This window comes from Peromyscus maniculatus, chromosome 5 (assembly GCF_049852395.1).
Source record: "Peromyscus maniculatus bairdii isolate BWxNUB_F1_BW_parent chromosome 5, HU_Pman_BW_mat_3.1, whole genome shotgun sequence".
Taxonomy (NCBI): domain Eukaryota; kingdom Metazoa; phylum Chordata; class Mammalia; order Rodentia; family Cricetidae; genus Peromyscus; species Peromyscus maniculatus.
Window position 1 is genome coordinate 103,775,632 of NC_134856.1, and position 15,401 is coordinate 103,791,032.

The 15,401-nt window shown below is 40.8% G+C and overlaps 1 protein-coding gene and 2 non-coding genes across 3 annotated transcripts; all 3 read left to right on the forward strand.

Annotated features, from left to right (window-relative positions):
* The first annotated feature begins 1,254 nt into the window (after window positions 1-1,254).
* Window positions 1,255-2,208, forward strand: LOC143273411 (olfactory receptor 2B2-like). Its single transcript, XM_076572999.1, has one exon. It carries the CDS (start codon window positions 1,255-1,257, stop codon window positions 2,194-2,196), a length of 942 nt encoding a protein of 313 aa, XP_076429114.1. The 3' UTR covers window positions 2,197-2,208.
* Window positions 2,209-13,893: 11,685 nt separating this feature from the next.
* Trnag-gcc (transfer RNA glycine (anticodon GCC)) lies at window positions 13,894-13,964 on the forward strand. The gene has a single exon. It is a non-coding gene; the product is annotated as a tRNA-Gly (tRNA).
* Window positions 13,965-14,290: 326 nt separating this feature from the next.
* Window positions 14,291-14,362, forward strand: Trnam-cau (transfer RNA methionine (anticodon CAU)). The gene has a single exon. It is a non-coding gene; the product is annotated as a tRNA-Met (tRNA).
* Window positions 14,363-15,401: the final 1,039 nt, after the last annotated feature.

The following is a 15,401-nucleotide window of genomic DNA, read 5'->3' on the forward strand; positions in this document are numbered from 1 at the left end:
GACCGTATATCTCAGGTTTCTTAGGGGAGAGCAAGGGGATGCTTCTTGAGGGAGCACATGTTCTGGGATGAGTAGAAAAAAAAATCAGCACCCTTTGCTAAAATTTTGATGAACAGGATCAGAGCTGAGAAGCATAATTTCTAATGGTGATTAAGTCAGAAAGTAATTTAGATTATCACGGAGAATGGTTTGGGATGCATACATTCGTTAACTGTCAGATTGTCTCATAAGTACTGTCAGAATGTAGAGCTATGAACAGTTTCTCAAAGTATCCCAGCACCTGTGCTCCTGTGGTCCAGCACCAGTGCTCCTGGGGACCAGGCATTGCCAAACAGTTTACACAGAAGATAACCTCTGTACTCGAATATGTTGCCTAGGCCCCTGGGATTGAAGCTGACAGTTAGAGTTATAACATAACCATCTGCACCACTGACCCATTTGGAAATGAACACTGTAGAAGCTCCAAGGGAATCTTTTGGGCATTTCTGTCCTTGTATCACTGTGGCTGCATTGAGCACACTGCTGTGTGCCCAACCAGAGTCAGGCTGAGTGGGGTGAATTGTGATTCTCAACAGGCCAGATATGCATTTGTATTTCTGTCTTACAAATGAGGAACTTGAAGATCAGAGCATAAGATGCATTCTCAAGGCAATAAAACTAGTTACAGTGGGGGTTGGGGTGGATGAACCAGGCCTGCCAGCCTCATTATCACACCATCAAACAATCCTGTGTAGACTCTGTGACATGAGCCTAAGAGGACAAGTCTCCTGACATTGTGTCTGAAAACTCTGGATAGATGTCATATGTTCGGACCTACTTGAGGGAAGGTCAGGAATAGTCAGGAAACAAGGTTTAAATAGTTGTAACAAATGCCCACAACCAGACACTCTCACTGAATTCTGGGGGAGATTTAAGTGAATTCAAATAATAGGAACAATATCTATATGCCCCAACAGCAGGAATCTGGGTAGAAAGTCCTCAGAAGACCCATCCATGGAAGAGCAAACCCCAAAGGAGAAGCTCTGTGGCTGTAGAAACTCATACAGTGCTGTGACTTGAAATCACTTTGTTAAAAACTGTTGCATGATGCTTAATCTTTTGTCGGTATATTTTCCAAACCTAACAGGATCAGCTTATAAATGCATGAAATACTCTGGCATAGTCAGTTCATAACTGATTGATGAAGCCAATAATCATGTCCACCAGCTTACTATCCCCTTGTGTTCCAGGGACCCCGAGGCTGTACCATTTAACATGAGTCTGGTGAATGAGAGCATCTCAGAGGAATTCATTCTCTTGGGGTTTTCAGATCGGCCATGGCTGGAGCTGCCACTCTTTGTGGTGTTTCTAGTGTCCTATATCCTGACCATCTTTGGGAATATGATGATCATTCTCGTGTCCCGCCTGGATGCCAAGCTCCACACCCCCATGTACTTTTTCCTCACTAACCTGTCCCTGCTGGACCTGTGCTACACCACAAGCACAGTCCCACAGATGCTCATCAACATATGCAGCACCCGGAAGGTCATCAGCTATGGTGGTTGCGTGGCCCAGCTTTTCATTTTCCTGGCCTTGGGTTCCACCGAATGTCTTCTCTTGGGCGTCATGTCCTTTGACAGGTTTGTAGCAATCTGTCAACCTCTCCATTACTCAGTCATCATGCACCACAGGCGCTGCCTCCAGTTGGCAGCTGCATGTTGGATCAGTGGCTTCAGCAACTCAGTATTGCAGTCTACGTGGACTCTTCAGATGCCACGGTGTGGTCACAAGGAAGTGGATCACTTCTTCTGTGAAGTTCCTGCCTTGCTCAAGTTGTCCTGTGTGGATACAACGGCAAATGAAGCAGAGCTGTTCTTTATCAGTGTGCTCTTCCTTTTAATACCTGTGACTCTCATCCTTATCTCATATGCTTTTATTGTCAAAGCAGTGTTGAGAATAAGGTCAGCTGAAGGTCGGCGAAAGGCATTTGGGACATGTGGCTCCCACCTAATTGTGGTGGTACTCTTTTATGGTACTGCCATCTACATGTATCTGCAGCCTCCTTCCCCTGCCTCCAAGGACCGGGGGAAAATGGTGTCCCTCTTTTATGGGATCATCACACCCATGCTGAACCCCCTCATCTACACCCTTAGGAACAAAGAGGTAAAGGGAGCATTTAAGAGGTTGATAGCAAGGCTCTTTGTGATTAAAAAATAAGGGTTGCCCAAATAACAGTTCTATTAGTATAAATTTTACAGCTGATAAATTATATTGTTTTGTTCCCTATGGAAATATTATGATGATCCTCCTCAAATAAAATCTTGCTGAGAGAGAACTACATCAGTGTTCTGCTGCCTAGATATATTTAGTTCAGGAGCCATTAGAAGTGACCTTTTATGATCCTCCCAAACAGCTAACCCCACAAGCTCCATATTTTCAGGCTTTATACTAATTGTGTGCTTGGTAAGGATTCTCAGACTTCTCAAGGCCTAAAGTAAAAACCTGAGAATGGTTTCTACAAAAGCAAGGCATTTCATACACATGCAGATACACCGTCTTGCACATAAACATACTCCCACACTCTTAAATGTGTAGATGCTCTAACAGAAATATGTAATGTGGCCATAGACTCATCTTTTTGAGGCTTGGGTGAAAATTCAGCATTGTCTCTACACCAACACAATAAAAAATTCACAGTGAATCCTCCACCCAAAGTTTATTAAAATATTTGATTATTTTATTTTATAGTTTCTACCTCTATTAAACTGAAGTCACATCCTGTTTTATCTATCAAAAAAGAAATAATAATAAAGCAATATTTTAACCTTTAATCAAACTGCCTTTTGACATTCTAAAATATTTCTCATATATATCTATATATCTATATCTATATCATCTTTCCTCATTAACTCTTAAAGGATCAATAGTTTAAACCATTTTTTATAAAACAGCCTTACAATGATGCCCACTCATGTTCACTGTACTTTTATTATGCAAGAAGGAAGTTTGTTTTCTTACTGTTACTTGCCTTGAGTGAACAGACTATAATTTATACTTCTTCCACATTTTCAGAACTCAATAGTGCTGAACAAAATTGTTATACACTAAAAGTCCTAACTGATTGTTTATTATATATTACACTAATTAATCTCTTCAATTCTTTTTCACCAAACTGATCTTAAAAACAGAGAATGCAGTTACCAATAAAAAAAAAAAATGCATAGAAGACTCATACTGAGTCGAAGCACCTTCAGGGTTTCTAACACAGCAGATCGGAGGCGAGACGAAGAACTTGTCTTTCTACAAATCCCCAGAAAGTGTTGATGTTCCCTGGCAGGGAACAGGCTGTAAGAACTGCTCTACTAACAGTTAATGAAAACAGCGACTACACTGGGCCCCATCCTTTATTTCCATCAATGGGAATTAAAGAGAAAAATGGGAAAGAACACTAAAAGTGTATTTTGAAAACCAGAGAGCATTTTCTAAGGGAAATACACACTTATCTTAAAGTCCAAGTAAAGGAAAGACCACATTTCCAGAGACAACTTTTTATGTCATTTCAAAGTCAGTGTCCTCTAGAGATCTGTGAGAAGCTGGCTGTGGCCGCTCTCAAAGGCAGGATGCTAAGGAGAGAGCCGTTGAACCGTACGCTCCATCCGGGCCCTCTGAGATAGTCCTGATAGTTTCTCAGATATCATCTGGATGCAGCCTGCAGAGTTAGGGTGAGGTCAGCTGTTTACTGTCATCTTGACTAAAGCCAGAGGGGCGCTGGAGGAACTAGCAGAAGGAAGGAAATTGAGCTATTTTATGTTCTTAAAATTGAGTAATTTAATTGATTCAGCACACTGAGTACTGGTGAATTTTAAAGGATTTTATAGCTAAATGCTACAAATATTTTCCTATTTGTTGATGTATATGTGTACATATGATACACGTTTCTTGATCGCCCCAGGTAATTCTCATTATACTTTTGTACAATGTGGATCAACAGTGACTAAGGAGACAAAATAATTCTATGTGCTCCTATCTGTGTTAAAAACCTCTCATAAATAGTGATTAATAAAATGCTGCTATCTTGGAAAGAATTCACGATTGCTACATGATTTAAATGTTTTACTCTACTAATTGACACTTATCAATAGCCTGTCTGGATTTTAAAAAATGACAGGATTGATAACTTTAAAAAGATGGTAGAATAAGAGAAAATAATTCTAAAGGTATAAGAAATATGATTTAAAGTAAAAAAACAAATAAATGGGTGATATTTAATATGAATCAGCATAGTTATGTCAAGTTCAGTTTCTACACTAAAAGGTACAGAAATATGATGACTACATAGTCCATAAAATCCTCACCTGGGAGAACATACTGATAAACTATTGGTTGTAGCTCTGAGATTTGCATTTAAGTTGGCATATTATGTAACTAGAATGCCTTCATAGAATAGAGAGTGAGGAACTGTGCCATCAGAATACCAAACTTCTTGAAGACTTTTTAAGGCATGGGTTTGTTCAGCACGGAGTAGGACGTGCTTTGTCCTGATATCATTGACACCAGCATTGGGAGGGTGCTCATGAAATACAGTTTCTTTCACAGAGAGCAGAATCCCTGCCACTGGGTAAAAAACAAGAAGTTAATTTTAGTACAATGGAAGAAAGGACTCATAAAGACATTGACACTGTACCATGCTAATTGAGTGGACCATTTCTGACAATCTTGGAAAATAGATATTTATGACACAAGGTTGAAACAAAAAATCTCCTCAATGCTTTTCTATTTTGTTCTGCTTCAGGAGTTCTCCAGAGTGAAATCAGATTTGATACGGTGATTCCTCTAAGTGACCAAAGGAAAGAAAGCAGACAAAGAAAAACGATAGATAGGACAATGGCAAGTCTTGTGTAGACGTTGACCTGGTGGTTGTGTCTTCTAAGGACAGAACTGCTTATTTTGATTGTGCTCATGGATGTCACACTGGAATGATAGGAACGGGTCAGTGTCGCTGAGATCTCCAAATACTGTCGAGAAGCTGGACTGCACAGCTTGTGAAGACCCTTCCAACCCAAGAGGTTCAAGTCCTGGCAGCTATAAGAAGAGTTTGGTTAGATATGAAAAAGATTTCCAAAGTTCTGAGTGTTATGTACCTGAAACTAAGGATCAGGCTGGCCATTTTCCTGAGGCGAGTGGCGAGGAAGGAGCCAAAGTGGCCGACTTGGGAAGGGCTGTCCCATGCATGCTGCAGCTCCTGGAGGCTGTGACTTGTCAGGTTGCTTGCTCACAGCCAGACGCTCTCACCTTGGCTCCTTTCACATTTCTTTCTCTACTTCATGAACCTCAGTCCAATCTCTCTCTCAACCTGTCTCCTAAATATTCATGATGGTATTTGGGAGTCACCTAAATAATCTAGAGTAAATACGTCCTCTGAAGATTCTCTATCACACCTTTTGCTAATTAAGGTAACACAAGCTCTGAGGAGTGCCTGTGGACCTACCTCGTTGCCAAAGTAAGATCATCACTAAAGAGCTGAGCCATCTATACTGTTCTGGACCAGACAGCCCCTCATCTCCTAAAGAAGGAAGAATAAAGCTGTTTCCTAGAGTCTTGATCACATTGGCAAGAATCCACTTAATCCTTACATCATCACTATCTTACTATCATGAGAAAATTTTAGACTCCACACGTTTTCCTGTTTGAAGCAGTAGAAGAAAGACGGCATCACTTACCAGGATATACATTGAATTAAACATTGGACAAAAGTTGGCAGGAAAATAAGTAAAAATTTCCATCTCTTGGCTGTTGTGAATAGAGCTGCAGTGAACATGGGAGTGCACATGTCTCTGAAATACCAACTTCATTTCCTAGATGGCTGGGCAGTAGTGAGATTTCTGCATCATATGGCATTTCTAGTTCTTTGAGGAACTTTTAAACTGTTTTCTATGATGGTTATGCTAACTTAAATTGTTTTCTGTGGTAGGTAGCTAATTTATATCGGCACCAACAGTACTTAAATGTTCTGTTTTTTTCTACATCATCACTAGTATTATAAAGTCCATTATTCCTGGGTGAAGTGACAGATAGATCATCATTGTGGTTTTGATTTGCATTTCCCTGATGAAGTAAGGCTCAGTATTTTTAGAGAAACCCACTGGTCATCTTTATGCCACCCTCTCTGAAATGTCTGCTTAGATCTATCGGCACTTTTTCTATCGTTTAAAGCCTTGCTATAGCCTGAATTCCTCATATATTCTGAATAGAGACACACATACAATTTGCAGCTCTCTTCTCCCATTTTTTTTAGCTCAATTGTTTCTTCTTGTGCAGAAGCATCTGAGCTTGATATGGTCCCATATGCTTACTTTTGATTTTATCTCTAGTGCATTTAAGGGCTTGTCCAAAAAGCCTTCAACATTCTAATGTTGTCAAATGTTTCCTCTATTTTTTTTTCATACAAAGACCAGCCTATCTTGAAAGTGTGTTTTTGCAATTTTGTTGAAAATCAATTGGCATAGATGTACAGGATTAATTCCAGTCTTTCTATTCTGCTATTGTTCTGTTTGCTTTTATGTCAGAACTTTTCTGTTTTGATGGCTTCAGCTTGATAGTGTATTTTTAAACCAAGAAATGTGATTATAATTGCTTTATTTTGTCCAAGACTTCTTTTTGTGTGTGTGTAATATATGGGTGTGTATATGTTCATGAGCATATAAACATACATTCGAAGGGCCATTGAACGTATCAAATGCCTTCTGCTTCTATTGAGTTGAAAGTGAGATTTTTGTCCTTACTGTGTGGTGTAGCATGCTTGTTATTTGTTGGAGTTTCCTTTCACCCCACTTAGTCATGGTGAATAACCTTTTAAACGTATTGTTGGGTTTGGCTTGTGAGTGTTTCCTTAAGGATTTATGTAGTCGTGTTCATCAAAGATACCACCCTGCAGTTTTATCGCTGTGTCTCTGTCATCTTTTCTATCAAGGTAATGCTGGCATCACAGCATATACTTGGAATAATTCCTTCCTCAAATTTGTTGGAGTTATCTTAGAAGAGTTGATCTTAGTGACTCTTCAAACTCTTGGCAGGCTCTGCTGTGAAGGCCTCTGGCCTTGGCTTTCTTTTGATGGAACTTCTTCATTGCTATTCATTGTTACTGATCTTTCCAGGTTTTCTACTTTGTCCTGGTTTAATTTTGTCAAGGTGTGTCTGTCCAGGAATTTGTCCATTTTTTCTAGGTTAGTTATCAAATTTGTTGACATATAAATGTTCATAATAATCTCTAATGATTTTATTTCAGCTGTGTTTGTTCCGTTGTCTCGTTTTTTCATCTCCTCTTCTACGAGTCTTCTCTTTTTCTTACTTAGCTAGCTAAGGCTTTGCAAAATTTGTTTATATTATTGAAATAAAATTTTAGTTTTCCTGGGCAGTGATGGCACATACTTTTAGTCCTAGCACTCAGAAGACAGAGGCAGTCCGATCTCCAAGTTCCAGGCCAGCCTGGTCTACACCATGAGTTCTAGGACAACCAGAAGTATACAGAGAAGCCCTGTCTCAAAAACAAAAACAAAAGCAACAAAACGAAACAGTCCCTTAGTTTCACTGACTGTTTAGTGTCCTTTTATTTGCCGTTGTTTAAGATATCTCTGTCTGAACCTCATTATGTCTTCTTTTTGGCTGATTTTGGTTTTAGTTTATTCTTGTTTTCCTAGATTCTTAGAAGGTAATGTGAGTTATTACACACACACACACACACACACACACACACACACACACACACACACACACACACCTTTTTCCCTTCCTTATGTTGTCCTGATGTAGCTGCTTGGGATGTATTTTCCTCTTGAAACTCCGGTTACTGTAGGACATGTTCTGTTATGTTGTGTCTTCTCCTTTCATTTGTTTCAAGTTATTTCTTCTACACAGAATTACTATTTAAAGATCTGTTTTATTTTCATTCATGTGTCTGTCTGTAGGAATGTATGTAGGTGCCTGTGGGGACCAGAAGTGAGCATCTGATCCCCTGGAACTTGGGTTATAGGTGGTTGTGAGCTGTTCAACGTGAACCAAACTTGCAATTATCCTCTGGAGACTAGCAAATGCTTTTGACCATCTCTCTAGCTTCCTCACAGAATTACTTGTTTGGGGGGGAAAATGGAAGAATGGTAGTATTGTGCATCATAGTAGAAACAAGTTCATTAGACAGTGATCATGAGTCTGTTGGTCAGGTGTCCCGCCCTCTAGCAGGGATCCCACCACTTGGGTGATGGAAGCAGAAAGATCGTATGTGAGTCCAATGCCAGCCTGAGCTAGTGAAATTCTGTCTTGAATAAAACAAAACTCTCCTAAAAACTAAAACAAAACAAATGAATCTACAGGTTTAGGATGTATCTTAGTTTGCTTTATATTGTGTGGCCAAAAGCAACTTGGGGAGGAAAGAATTTACTGTCCATCAGGAAGGGAAGTCATGGCAGGCAGAAACCTGGAGTGGGGAACTGAAGCACAGACCACCCAAGGCTGCAGCTGCTGTCCTGTTCCTGGTGCACCACCCAGGGTTACCTGAACAGGAGTGGTACCACCCAGAGTGGACTAGCTCTTCCTACACTAATCATTAACTAAGAAGACACACCACAGTTTTGTCTGCCAGCCAATCTGATGGAGTCATCTCCTCAATTGAGGTTCCTTTTTCTCAGGTGACCCCAGCTTGTGTTAAGTTGGCAAGAAAGCAAAACTAAATACCAAACAAAGCATCAACTAATCGGCACAGGATGCTTGAGTCATATTATTATAGGAGATAATTGCCACAAAACACTTCCTAGGGGTTATTGGATTTCTGTGGAAGTTGATAGGTTTTCATTGGATTTGCATCTTGTGCACCATTTTAGCTCAAAAATATCTAAGGCCTATCACCACATTATTTTTCTTTTAATTTGCTAATTAATTTTATTTTGTGTGTGTGGTACTTAGAATTGCATCTTGGACTTTATGCTTGGTAGGCAAGAACCCTCTCACTGAGCTGTGTGCCCACCCTTGTTACCATTTTCTAAGATAAAGACACAGGAAACGAAGACAAAATGCAGACTTCCAGACGATTTCAACTAAGTTCATGATTTCTGTCTTGACCCACTGAAGGTTCAGGAGGAAGTTGTCTAACGTCAATGCATTGGTACAGCCTCCAACTTTTTCATCCTATTAGTTTCTAGCTTTACCACTGTGGTTGGGTTGGGATATATATATATATATATATATATATATATATATATTCGGTATTACTTTAGTTCTTTTAGAACTGTTGAGACAAAAAGAAGCCATATTTTAAAGACACAAAAAGGCAAATGTTAGATTGTTGGAAAGGAGTGTATGACGTTAGCACCAGTAAAGCAAACACTGATTTGCTTATGTAGTTATTAACAAATAATTTCAGATCGAGGAACATTATCAAGAACTTATCATCACTTACTAATGATGAAAGATTAAGTTCTTCAGAGGGTATGCAAATTTTAAGCACTTGTACACATAATACAACTTCAGGATACAGGAATAAAATCTGGGAAACAAAAGGAAAAGTAATCCTAGCAGCTGAAGACTTTGGCAGACACAGGAGAAGCTCTAGACATTGCTCCTTTGTAGAGAACTGACACTGTCAAGAGGCCTTGGTCAGAAACATAAAGACATTTATATTAGCAACTGCACCTCGTCAGAGAAGCAGGCTCCAGACATCATCCAAGACACTCACCTGTGTGTAGCTCAGGATGCTGTGGTAGCTCCTGCCATCCAGTTACCATAGACAGAATGCCAGTCGTGGGACAGCCAGAACAGTTTACACAACCAGCCTTGCCCATGAGGAGGCACAGGCCGCAGCTTTCTCCTTGAGGGCAGGGATTAGGGGCATCTGTGGGACAAACTGCAGTGGAGGAGGGAGAATTGGAGGCAGGGAAAAGGGAAGTGGTGGACTGTTGTTTGAGTAAAGAAACATGCTCAGAAGACAGTGGTAGAAACAGTGTGCTCCTATGGTGGAGTTTAAGCCATCAGACATAAATACCATCACACTTGTGATGGCTCAAAGCAAGAGTTGTGGTTTTCTTAAGGTTTTAGGCGAAAGTGTGGCAATGAGACCCAACTAAGTAGATGTGTAGTTGTTTTTTTTTTTTTTCTCTTTGCTCTTTGGGGACCCACCACCCAGTTCCCAAATAAATATATGTCTTATTATTACTTATGAATGCCCAGCCTTAGCTTGGCTTGTTTCTAGCCAGCTTTTCTTAACTTAAATTATCCCATCTTGCCGGGCGGTGGTGGCGCACGCCTTTAATCCCAGCACTCGGGAGGCAGAGGCAGGCGGATCTCTGTGAGTTCGAGGCCAGCCTGGGCTACCAAGTGAGTTCCAGGAAAGGCGCAAAGCTACACAAGAGAAACCCTGTCTCGAAAAACCAAAAAAAAAAAAAAAAAAAAAAAAAATTATCCCATCTACCTTTTGCCTCAGGGCTTTTACCTTTCTCTATTCTATGTACCTTTCTTTCCTTACTCCATGGCTGGTTGTGTGGCTGGGTGGCCCCTGGCATCCTCTCTCCTTTTCCTTTTCTTGCTCCTCCATCTTCTCTTTTTCTCCTTCTATTTATTCTCTCTGCCTGGCAGCCCTGCCTATCCTTTCTCCTGCCTTTCAGCTCCTTATTAAACTGAGCAGGTGTTGTAGACAGGCAAATTAACACAGCTTCACAGAGTTAAACAAATGCAATATAAAAGAATGCAACACATCTTTGCATCATTAGAACAAATATTCCACAGCATAAAAGAATGTAACACATCTGTAACAATAATTCCACAACATAGATGAGAAGTGGAGAAAGGTAGAGAAAGATATAAACAACCCATCTTTGGTATTTAAGCATGCTCTTTATTTAGGTTTAAATAGGAAGGATTTGGGCATAGGAAGGATATGCACAGCGACACAGTCTGGTCAGAGTGGACCGACTGATCCCTGGGTCAGTTCTCCAAGGCTCAGGGAAGTTGTCGCTGCTCTCATGACCGTAGGGGAGTGATCTGACTATGGCAACATTTCTAACTCAATTTTCCCTCCCTGCTTTTTCCTGATCTCTCACAGCCCCAGTGCCAAGGCAGGCCATGGAAGCCAGAACCCTCCTTCTCTCAAATAGTCATAAGCCCCAGGAGAATTATTTCAGCCTCCCCCTTCTATTCTGTGTAGCACTGGCTAAGAAGAAATTTCCTGACCTACATGACCTGATAAGACATTCCAGGAGAGGTCTTATCCTAAATGAGTGAGGAACTAACACCGCATGGAGAGGCCAGGAAGAGTCTGGAGACAGGCCATCTAAGGGCTCCCACTCAGCCTATTTATGTTTGTTCACACTGTTCAATGTTCAGTCATATTTCTACTGTCCATTGCTGCCCGTGCTTCATCAAATGCAATCATAAAGCTAGATGCCTCAGCCGGGCGGTGGTGGCGCACGCCTTTAATCCCAGCACTCGGGAGGCAGAGCCAGGCGGATCTCTGTGAGTTCGAGGCCAGCCTGGGCTACCAAGTGAGCTCCAGGAAAGGCGCAAAGCTACACAGAGAAACCCTGTCTCGAAAAACCAAAAAAAAAAAAAAAAAAAAAAAAAAAAAAGCTAGATGCCTCACCCTGGGTCTTTAGATGGTCTGTCTCAAGGTTCCCATATCATGTCAAACTTTGATCAAATATGTTTGCTATGTTTTCTTCTTATTAGCTTCTTTCCTTAATAGAGGTGTTGGTTCTGTGCTTTAAGATGGACAGAAAAGGAATGATCTCCTTTGATGTCATTACACCAAAAAAAGTCAGCTGTGAGGAATTGAAAGGGTAGCACAATCATATCATGTAATTTCTTAGTCAGAGGCTAGCTGGTCTTGTTGCCTAGCTCATGCTAAGGGCCAGCATTTCGTTAGTGAGCATTTTATTATGACAGATGGCAAAGGTAAGCAGTTCAGCTCATCACTTGTTGGTTAAAAAAAAGAAAAGAAAAGAAAAAGCCCCATCTGGGGTGGAGAGATGGCTCAGTGGTAAAGGTACTTGCCACTCAGATGTGAAGGCCTGAGTTCTATCCCAAGACCCTCGAGCAAAAGGAGATTATCAACTTCTGACCTCCACAGGCAGGTGCAAGCATGCAATACAGACGTGCGCATACGCACGCACACAAACGCACTGACTCACACCCACACCCACAATAACAACAAAGTAGAACTTTGGAAAAGAAGAGTGGTCCATGAGTCCTAAGTCCTCTGAGCAGGGTGAGAGGCAAGAGGGCAGATAGAAACACTGCTTCCAGGCCTCCATTTGGGGGTTTCCTTATCCGAGGCCCCAACCTTAGCTCTACTCCTCTCTACCGTAGAGATTTCGTGCAGACCTTACGATCACAGGGTTCTTTTCTTTTCTTTTTCTTTTTTTTTTTTCAGGAGTTCCTTTTTTTCTTTGCAATAGCAGTTTTGCATTGAGGTTTCTCCAGCATGTAGATTTTCTTTTATTTTTAAGTTTAGTTTTTGGACCGCTTAGCTCTGGAAACACGAACAGATCTTCCAGGAAAAGGGTTCTTATTGCCATAGTCTCTCTCTCCTCAGTGTTGCTTCCAAATGGTCTCTCCTTCTTCAGTGTGGTTTTTTCGGTGTGCTTTTTTAATCTAACAGTGTTTTCTGGGAAGAAGCCCTTTATCAGGAATGTCGTGCATATTTTCTGTAAACAATGCCTTTTGCTGAACAGGTTTTACATTTTGATTCAATACTGAATATTCTTTTCCCTCTGTCACTTAATGTGGGGTTTTAAGGCTGCATACATAAAAGAGATTTGGTTTTTTGTTTTGTTATTTTGTTTTGTTCTTCATTTTTTTTCTCTCCGTCTCCCGTCTACTTCTCTTTCACTCATCACCAGACTCCACCCCCAGCTTCTGTCCCATCGTATATTTGGAATCCTGAAAGTTTTTTTTTTTTTTTTTTTTTTGAGAGAATTTCTCCACTTTTTCAATTTCTCCAGAAGTTTCTGTAGAGATGCACAATTACATTTTCACTCCGGAGGTGCCTGAAAGGAGACCCCGGGCAAAACCAGATTTAGTATGTGCTAAGGAAAAACCAGTTATGACCTCGAATAAACGAATGTTTATTCGTTTCGACAATGGAAAAGCTTCTCTTTGGACTTTCTGTTGATTGGATAACAGCAACCACATCTTGAGTTTATTATGCAAAGTCATCTAACACGAGCTCATTTTTATATTTTTGTGGAAGTCACGGTTGTGCCTTTTGAAAGAAGTTATCCCTTGATGAGATCGCTGCACTCGATATTTCTAAAAGACATCCCAGGGCTACTTCAATGCAACCTTGACCAAAGCTTCTAAGGCCCAGGGTCTTTCTTAACATCCGCCAGCTCTCCTGCTGACCTCCCGCGGGCGACCAGCAGGGAGCAGCACTGGATCCCACAAGCCAGGGTGGGTCTCGGGGTTCCTCCGCTACTGTGCTCTGCTCTTCTGCGCCCTCTGGTTGGGTTGGGGAATTCTTTCCCATTTTCTTTCTTTGCAATCTCCTGCTCGTGTTCCTCCCGGTTCCACTCAGATTCCTAAGCGAGTGCTGAGAATTGCATCCCTTGAGGTTTTATTTACGGTCTCCGCAGGTGCCCGCCTCCTTACTGCCTGTCCCCCAACAATACCCGGAGTCCCCGTTACCGTCCGGGTCCAGCAACCTCTCCACCCCTGAAGGGAAACTTATAAGGTCTGCAAGGTGGTGGCAAGTGTCTGGGACGCCCAGTGGTTGCAATAAATCAGGAAGAAGCATTACGAAGTGTTATTCGATAAAAGTATAAAATGAAAGTATAAAATGACCTTCCTGCCTTTTTACAAAGAAATTATATTTTAATACTTTAAAAACTAGGCAATGCACACATTTGTAAGATTATTGAGGCTGTAAGTTCACAAGCATTGGTGGTTCAGTGGTAGAATTCTCGCCTGCCACGCGGGAGGCCCGGGTTCGATTCCCGGCCAATGCATAGAAATCTTTTTCTCTTTAAAAGAACAGCTTGAAAATATAATTTGCCTCAGAGTCAGACTTTTTCCTTCCTTACTTTTTCGATTACTTGTATATGTTAATCATATTTTAATTAAAATCGCTCTTTCAAATAAATAGAACTAATAGGTTAGGGACAAGTTGTTTTCTTAGTGAATTTTATTTATCTGAAGCCATTTGAAATAAAAATTTTCTGAACTGATTTTATTAGATCTGGATCTTTAATTAAGCCGGCCAACCATTTTTTTAAAAGCGCGGTGTTCACGTGATCATATAAAGGCATGAATTCAGAAGGCCGGTAGTGCGATTAGCAGAGTGGCGCAGCGGAAGCGTGCTGGGCCCATAACCCAGAGGTCGATGGATCGAAACCATCCTCTGCTAGTGTGACTTTTCTCTTCGCCACAAAGAAAATCTACAGAACTAAACTTTTTATCAGCTTTCTACCGTTTGCTTATAGAAACTGAAAATAATACCAATTAAAGCGTCATGCTATTAATATTCCTTCAAGCTCAAAAAACGCGGTTTCATATAACTGGGAGATGGTATCTCAGAACGGTGATATTAAACCCAGCGTCCAAAATAACACGTCTATACGCCACCAGATTGCATAATACAAATGCCCAGTTCAGAGGAGCTGCTACTTATAACCCGGATTTAGAGTGTCAGCGAAAGTGACAACGAGTAGCCGTTTGCTCCTGCTCCGTTTTCCTCCTTGCCACTTATTACTGCCACCCGCTCAGTATGGTGTGCTTTCTTTAACCCCTTGGCAGTGTGGGAAGCTCGTTTTCTAGGACCGGGGTTAATCTGTTTCTGCTCTGTAGTTTCCGCTGTACCTTGAGCCCGGCCCGGTGATATCTAGTTCATCGTGCACCAGAATTTAACATTGTTCTTCAAAGATTACAAAAACGTCAAATGGCATTGATCTATTTATTTCACATCATAACACATGGACTATAGGTCTCTTATATTTAAAGGAGGGAGAGAAGGAGGAGGAGGAGAGGGAATTTTGAGGGAGAAAGAGATAGATAGATAGATAGATAGATAGATAGATAGATAGATAGATAGATAGATAGATGAGACTCATAAAATGGAAATATTCTCCAAAACCATTGCAGTTATATTATCCACTCCAGTTCTCAGTTTTCAACCTCACAGATATCTGAACACACACTCAGTTTATCTAAAACAGTTGTAGAGAAATCAAATATGATTTCTGTTCTGGGCCCTATTAAATAAATTTTGTTTGTTCGTGGCTATTGTGATAGGCATTTACAGAACTTGTTTTTTCTTAATTGGTGAATTCAATTTAACTCCTAATTACTTACAAGCATGAACTTGCCTTCTGTATGGAATTTTCTATTAGCAAATATGGTGGTTATTATTGTCAAGGTAATAGGATCTTGAGTCATGGAGGATGGCA

Coding starts and splice junctions, on each gene's coding strand:
- LOC143273411 (XM_076572999.1), top strand. CDS start 1,255: ATGAGTCTGGTGAATGAGAGCATCTCAGAGGAATTCATTCTCTTGGGG.